Raw genomic sequence first — 8,086 nt, forward strand, 5'->3', positions numbered from 1 at the left:
GTGATAAAGATGCGTATGCTGACGGTGGTGCCCGTCGCCGCCTCAACTTCAATCGTCGCGGTATGGCAGGTAATAATCATGGTAATAATGATCCTTTTGCTAAAATTAAATTTAGTCTACCACCTTTTGCTGGTAATGTTGATCCAGAGGCATATTTAGATTGGGAGCTTGCTGTTCAACAAAAATTTGATTCTCATAATGTTCCTGCTGAGCATAGAGTTAGACTTGCTACTAGTGAGTTTACTAATTTTGCTTTGTTCTGGTGGAGTGATCTTTGCAATGCCAATAATGCTGCTGCTATGCCACAAACTTGGAATGTTTTAAAGCAACGTATGACATCTCGTTTTGTTCCTCCTTATTACCAACGTGATTTACATTTGAAACTACAAACTTTAAAACAAGGTGATAAAGGAGTAGAAGCATACTATCAAGAATTGCTTATTGGTTTAGCACGTTGTGGTATAAATGAAGATGATCATGATGTTAGTGTTAGATTTTTTGGTGGTTTAAACCATGATATACAGAACATACTTGATTACAAAGAATGGCGTAATTTTTCCCAATTGTATCATCTTGCTATTAAGGCAGAACGAGAAGTACATGGACGCAAACAACACCAGCTTTTCAGGTCTAACAATGGGAGGAATTTTCAGCAGCGTTCCGAGCCGGAGACGCCCAAGCTTCCTGTTGCACCACAGCCATCTACACCTCCATTTTCTTCCGGGGTAAGTAAATTGTCTAATGTGCAGTTTCCACAGCTGAAGAAAGGTGGCACTCTGAGTGCTTCTACTAGCTCCTCCTCGTCTAGCTCTAAAATCATTTGCCACCGATGCAAAGGCATGGGACATGTCATGAAGGAATGCCCCAGTCGTCGCGCTTTCATTGCTACCGAGGATGGATATATAAGTGCTAGTGATGTTGAAGATGATTTAGCCCTTGCTGCTAACATTGATGTAGATCCCACCGAGGGCGATCAAGACAAGGAGGCCATCACCATTGACTCCGTGGCTGCTGCCGCAGACTACCCTAGCCTTCTTGTGCAGCGTATGTTGAGTACACGTGTGGGTCATGAAGAAGAGATGAAGATCTAACGCCACAATTTGTTCCACATGTATCTCATTGTGCAGGGTTGTCGTGTTCTCACTATCATTGATAGCGGGAGTTGCAACAACTTGGTGAGTTCAGATTTGGTTGACAAGCTTGGCTTGACCACACGCCAACATTCGTATCCATATAAACTTCAATGGTTCAATAATAGTGGTAAGACTAAGGTAACTAAATCAGCACGCATTAGCTTTTTCACAGGCTCTTATCATGATACTGCTGATTTTGATGTTGTCCCTATGCAAGCTTGTTCCATTTTGTTAGGTCGCCCATGGGAATTTGATAATGATGCTTTACACCATGGTAGAACTAATACATACACTATCATACATAAGGACAAGAAAATTACATTGCTGCCTTTGTCTCCTACGGATATTATTAAATATGCTAATGAGATCAAAAATAAACCTCCAACAAACATTGCTAAAAATAATGGGATTAAGTTAAAAGGAGGTGCTTTTCTTGCTATAACTCCTGCTACTGCTGAGTTATATGATAATCCCGATGCACCATGTTATACTATGTTTTATCAACCTTTTATGTCTGGTGCATTGCCTGCTGTCACTAACCTTTTGCAGGAGTTCGCTCATGATGGGATGGAGTCGAGGACGACTCCAATTCTACAAGGAGGGGACGATAAGGACATCGCCAAGATGGAGTCGAGGACGACTCCAATTCGAGAAGGGGAGGATGATGAGGACATCGCCACGCTGGACACACCGACACCATGGTCTTCCCCAAGTTCCAATTCGTTCCCAACTCAGCTGCCACGTCACCCTCGGATTCAGCAGACACGTCATCACTGTTTCGGTCATAACTTCCTCATACGACATTGAAACGGGCTGTTCTTGGATGCGTTGGAAAGGGGACGACGATGCTGTCGTTTTGGATCTGGTCCCAGCTCCAGAAGATCCGTGGATCATTTTGTGTGACCACGGCAAGGTGCTGCATCATCTATTTGGGCCAACTTGGCCATGTATCGTGTCGGGCCTTAAGCCCAAGTTGTGGGCGCCCAACCCCTGGCCGTCCCCAACCCTAGGTTGAGTCTTAGACTATAAACACAGCCGCCGCCGCTGCTACACAATTAGGTTTTGTTTAGAGTTTAGTTTTCCATCGAGGAACTGAATCGTTCATTGTAACTGTGGTGATAAATCCTTTTACAGTGATCCAGGGCCCCCGTTCTTGATCTCCTCCACTGTGTCGATTAGTCCTTTAGAACCGAGTTCTTGAATCCTCTATTGATATCCGCATCATTCATATTTGCAATTTTAGATTGCGTGTTTTACCTTCTTGCTTGTGCTCTTCGATTCGCTTACAGGAAAAGCCTTCTTGGCGAGGTCAATCAAGTTGTGCTTGGTTGATAACCAACGGAGCAGTGGTGTAACGGTTGCAGGGTTCGAATCGTGTCTGATTTGAAGCCGGATCGCCAACGTCGGGATCTCCACAAATCGAACTTACCGGCTACCTCTCGGAAGATCGGGCCTGTACTCATCAAACACTTCCTCCGTAGAAAACTCTAATACAACAATCCATCTACAAAAGCATTTCAGAAACTTCATCAGGTCATCGAAATCGTCATGCGTACTAACTAACTATACTAACTAATCTAATATTAATACCTATACCAACAATTCTAACTAACTATACTCTAACTACACTAAACACACTAATATTAATACCTATACTTACTATACTAAGTAACTTTACTAACTATACATATCTAGCTAACTGCAAACTAACTGTAAAACTATACATAACTTATATTTACTAACTGCACTAAATATCTTCGCTAACTAATTGTATAAATCTCTATCCAGTCAAACTAAATTTGAATCCTAACCCTAGCAAAAAAACAGACAGAGATACAGAATTGCATTACCTCGACAAAGATTATGTGTCACCATAATCCACCAATGGAAAGAAGATGGCCGCCGGCGGCAATGGCCGACCGACAGCGGCCTACTTCTGGAGATGGAGTCAGGGAGGACTAGCACACGGCGGCGGGCGCGGCGGGCAGGAGCGCTAGGCGGGGCGTGTCGGGCGCGGGCGCGCTGGGCGGTGCGCGGCGGGCGTGGCAGCCGCGGCGTGGTGGGCGGGAGCACCAGGCGGAGCGAGTCGGGCGTGGGCGCGCTGGGCGGGGCGCGGCGTGGTGGCGGACCGGCGGGTGGGGGCGCCGGGCGGGGCGCGGCGGCCACGGGCTCTAGGCGGGGCGCTGGGCGTGACGTGGCGGGGCGGGCGCGGCGTGGTGGCGGCGTGGCTGGCGGGCGCAGGGCGGCTCAGGGCGCGGCTCCTCTCTCCAACCGGTTCGAGTGAGACAGAGAGAGAAAGGGAAGCGAGGCCGGGTACAAGGGGCTGTCGCGCCGTAATGCGTGGCACGGTAGTCCCGCGCCGTGATGCGTGGCGCGGCAGGCCCACCGTGTCGTGACGGGTGGCGTGTCAGACCTGCCACGTCAGCGGTCGTCGTAGCAGTTGACTGCCCCCTGACGCGCCTCCATGCATGGCGCGGCATCGTGAATTAGTCGCGCCACGCGTCCAAAAGTGTTAGTTTTTCAGAAGAAAAAATTAAACAGTGTCTGTTTAAAAAATAGTTTAAAAATGTGTTAAAAAAAATTCCCTACAGGTGCCGTGGGCGTGGACGCCGCTGCCTCCTCGCGCTCTCTGTGGCGCACATCAAATCCTCTCGGAGAACAGCCAAACCAACCACCAAAATGTAAAGAAAACACACGCCCCGACGCTGTCGACGCCCACGCTAGTCACCACAAAGCTCCGCCTCCGCCTCCGGCTCCGCACCTCCTCCCACTCGCCCGGCCGTGGCCATGGCGGCCACCACGTCCACGACGGCGGCCGTCTCCTTCTCCCTCCCCTCGCCCCCGCATCGCCGCGGGGCCCGGCGCCGCCGCACGCCTTCCCTCCATGCCGCCTCCACCGCCGCACCCCCCTCCCCCGACCTCTCCATCCAGCTCTCGCCCGGCGCCTCCCCGCCCGCGTCGACCAACGGCGCCGCCACCGCTCTTGGACCCCCCGTGGCCGCCTCCTTCGCCCGTGACCGCGCCGAGGACCTGCAGGCCGAGTCCCGCGCCATGGCCCGCGCCGCCGGCGCCACAGTCTACAGCCCCGAGCTCCTCGCCGCCCGCTACGGCTCCCGCCCCTTCAAGGCACGCGCCCCGGGCTCAGACCTCCACCAATTTTGGACTTGATCTACCTCTGCTCCGAAACCTGGGTGCTCGGATTTTGATTCGTGCTGCCCTGACTGCTGCTCTGTAATCAATCAGGTGGCGCTCCGGGCAGCGGAGGTGCTGTCCGAGCTGGCGTCGTTCGGGGTGAAGGTCCTGCTGGACGAGCGGAGAGGGGAGTCGTCCTCGGAGAGGAGGCGCGCCAGGGCGGTGGAGCTGCGCACCATCCTCACCAGGCTCGGCCCAACCTTCGTCAAAATTGGGCAGGGCCTGTCCACGCGCCCCGACCTCTGCCCGGCCGAGTACCTCGAGGAGCTCGCCGAGCTGCAGGTGGGTCCATTTCCAATTCTTTGCCTGCTTGGCCTTTATGTGATTTAGGCCTTCAGCCCGTTCGTTTCGGCTGGATTGTTGGATTGCTCGTATCTGGCTCGTATCTGCCTTTATGTGATTTAGGTCTTGTTTACATCCAGAGGGTAAAGTTTTGGGGTGTCTTATCGGGTGTGACACGGGGGTGTCGCATGGAGTGTTCGGATACTAATAAAAAATAAATTACAGAATCGGTCGGTAATCCGCGAGACGAATTTATTAAGCCTAATTAATCCGTCATTAGCACATGTGTTAGTGTAGCACCACATTGTCAAATCATGGACTAATTAGGCTTAAAAGATTTGTCTCGCAAAACTGTGCAATTAGTTATTTTTTAGTCTATATTTAATACTCCATACACGTGTCAAACATTCGATGGGATAGGGAGTAAACTTTAGGGAGAACTAAACAAGGCCTTCAGATAGTTTGAGGATAGCACTATCAAATGGATTTGGCAGACCAACATTGCGCCAATAGAGTTTTTTTTTTGTGTGTGTGTGTGAAAATAGAGCATCACTACGGCACTACGCCCAATTTCATATTGAATTATGGTTCATTGAACATGCATATACTACTGCCCACGGTTCCTCCCATTATGAGATGGTTTGCAGTTTCTAGAGGGGGTTGGGCCGTTGGTCATTTATGAAACAGCTAATTAGTTTGGATGGATTCGGTTCCATCTTCTAGAGTTACCAATTGAGGATGCACTCCTCATTCTAACTTGGGAAGTCACTTCTAGTGCAAATTTTAGGTCCCTCCCAAGTCCCAACTGTTGAGACTTTGCTTTCTTGCAGGATTCACTTCCCACATTTCCGGATGAAGAGGCATTTGCATGTATTGAGAGAGAGCTCGGCTTCGCGCTTGATTCCATCTACTCAACAATTTCACCTTCCCCCATTGCAGCTGCTAGTTTAGGTCAAGTTTATAAAGCAAGGTTGAAATACTCTGGGAAGCTGGTAGCTGTGAAGGTGCAAAGACCCGGTATTGAGGATGCCATTGGGCTTGACTTTTATCTACTTAGAGGACTTGGCTTTCTTATAAATAAGTACGTTGACATTGTAACCAGCGATGTTGTTGCCCTCATGGATGAATTTGCTCGAAGAGTTTTCCAAGAGCTTAATTATGTTCAGGTACATTTTTCTTGTCCTTGTGTGAACTTATGTACATACATTCTGTTATTCTTCTCTTTCTAGCTGCAGGGCCGCTTTCCTATGTTTCATTTATGATGAAATAAGAATACAATGGAACAAGAAAAAAACTGAAATTCTCAGTTCCTTCAACAGTATATTATTATAGAAGTAGTTCTCCTTAGTTTGTCTAAATGTTATCATTTATCGTTGAATGTTAATAAGAATGCGGAATGCAGGAAGGCCAAAATGCAAGAAGGTTTAAAAAATTATATGCCGATAAGCAAGATATATTAGTGCCTGATATATTTTGGGATTACACAAGTGCAAAGGTTCTAACAATGGAGTGGATTGAGGGTGTAAAATTAAACCAACAAGCAGTTATTGAAAGTCAAGGATTGAAGGTTCTGGATTTGGTCAACATTGGTATCCAGTGTAGCTTGAGGCAGCTTCTGGAGTATGGTTACTTTCATGCTGACCCTCATCCTGGTAATATATTAGCAACACCTGAGGGGAAGCTGGCTTTTCTTGATTTTGGCATGATGAGTGAAACACCAGAGGATGCGAGGGTAGCCATTATAGGACATGTTGTCCACTTAGTCAACAGGGACTATGAAGCAATGGCTCGTGATTATTATGCACTAGATTTCTTGGAACCCGATGTAGATGTTTCCCCGATTGTGCCTGCTCTCAAGAATTTCTTTGACGATGCACTAAATGCAACAGTGAGTGAGCTGAACTTCAAGACAATAGTTGATGGCCTAGGTGCTGTTCTCTATCAGTACCCATTCAATGGTAAGCTTGGCATTGTACAAATATTAGTTCCTTGTCTTGTTTTATTTTTCTCATAGAGTGATATAACTTCTAAAGCTCTTTATTCAATTCCAGTACCGGCATACTATGCATTGATACTGCGATCTCTCACCGTACTGGAAGGTTTAGCACTCTATGCTGACCCTGATTTTAAGGTGCTTGCTGCATCATATCCTTACTTTGCGAAAAGGCTACTCACTGATCCCAATCCATATCTCAGAGATGCTTTAATTGAGCTTCTATTCAAGGATGGAAGATTCAGGCAAGTACCTGCTCATCTGTATATATATTATAGTCTTCTGACAGATCAAAGCACTACTCAGGATAGCATTGTTTAACGTTCACATCTCTGCAGATGGAATAGGCTTGAAAATCTTCTTGTTCAAGGGCGCCAAGATAGAGAGTTTGCAGCCAAAGATGCACTACAGCCTGTTCTAAAGCTTCTGCTTGGTCCTGATGGGGAGGAATTGCGTGTGTTAGTTGTGAAAGAGGCAGTTCGTGTAACAGAAGCCATCACTATTGGAACACTGATCGATTCATACAATGCCGCTCCAGCATTTTTGAAGCCATTAATTTCCAGTGGCAATCCGGCCGGACCCTTTAAGTTTAGTGAGGCTGAACAAGAACAGATGATGGAGCTCCGAGACCAGGTTTTCAGAGTATGGGGTCTTTTGAGATCCTCAAATAACTTTGATCCGAGCGTTTTGCAACCAATCGTTCAGGTAGACTGTTGCTATAACTGTCTTACTATACTCTTCAACTGCTACTGTGAATTGTGTGACTGATACAGAAAAGTGATTGTGATAATCAGGTGCTACAAGAACCAGAGGCCCGTGTCCTGGGTTCTCGTGTCGCAGGTGGTGTAACACAGCGCCTTGCGGCACGTCTGTTGCAACAGCTTCTCAGGACCCCACCTGCTCCTGGATCTTCTTAGCAGATATATAGATAGGCTCGTGTGAAGCATGTGAATTGACACGATACTTTTCACAGGAAATGAGAAGGAAGCACAACTCAGAATTCAATTGGATCGTAGGAAAGTTTTCCTGCTCCTTTGTTTTTTCTGTAAAATAGAACTGACTTCTATGGAACTCCTGTATAATTCCTATGTTCCAAATAGGTCCCAAGTATATACTAGTTTCTTGGTTCCCAGTGGATAAGACCCATACATCTGCACGGCCGTGAATTGAGTACACTAGAACATCAGGCGCTTGCAATGATTTTAAAACAGAAACTATCCACGTCTGATGGGCATGGCTTTATAATTAGATGGTAACGCTAAGATTCAAATACAAACATTTTTATATATACAGTCATTGCCACCGGCATCTAATTAAGATCTGGCATATCGAACCAATAGATGCAGAGTACAAACTATGAAGCAATCACATATCTTCAATGTCCTGATAGTGCAAATAGCATGATTAGCATGGCCATCTCAGCCACCCCGTATGTTTCTATTTAGCCATACCATTGATTAAGCAGTGCAACCATCATCTGTTGATT

At 47.1% G+C, this 8,086-nt stretch overlaps 1 protein-coding gene across 1 annotated transcript; it reads left to right on the forward strand.

Moving 5' to 3' along the window:
- The first annotated feature begins 3,801 nt into the window (after positions 1-3,801).
- LOC136512603 (protein ACTIVITY OF BC1 COMPLEX KINASE 3, chloroplastic-like) lies at positions 3,802-7,732 on the forward strand. The gene is made up of 7 exons (XM_066506562.1): positions 3,802-4,259; positions 4,377-4,607; positions 5,438-5,773; positions 6,010-6,565; positions 6,659-6,845; positions 6,939-7,305; positions 7,395-7,732. The coding sequence occupies exons 1-7, from the start codon at positions 3,921-3,923 to the stop codon at positions 7,515-7,517; spliced, it is 2,139 nt and encodes a 712-aa protein (XP_066362659.1). The 5' UTR covers positions 3,802-3,920; the 3' UTR covers positions 7,518-7,732.
- The last annotated feature ends 354 nt before the right edge of the window (positions 7,733-8,086 follow it).

Source organism: Miscanthus floridulus, chromosome 16 (genome assembly GCF_019320115.1).
Source record: "Miscanthus floridulus cultivar M001 chromosome 16, ASM1932011v1, whole genome shotgun sequence".
Classification (NCBI taxonomy): Eukaryota; Viridiplantae; Streptophyta; class Magnoliopsida; order Poales; family Poaceae; genus Miscanthus; species Miscanthus floridulus.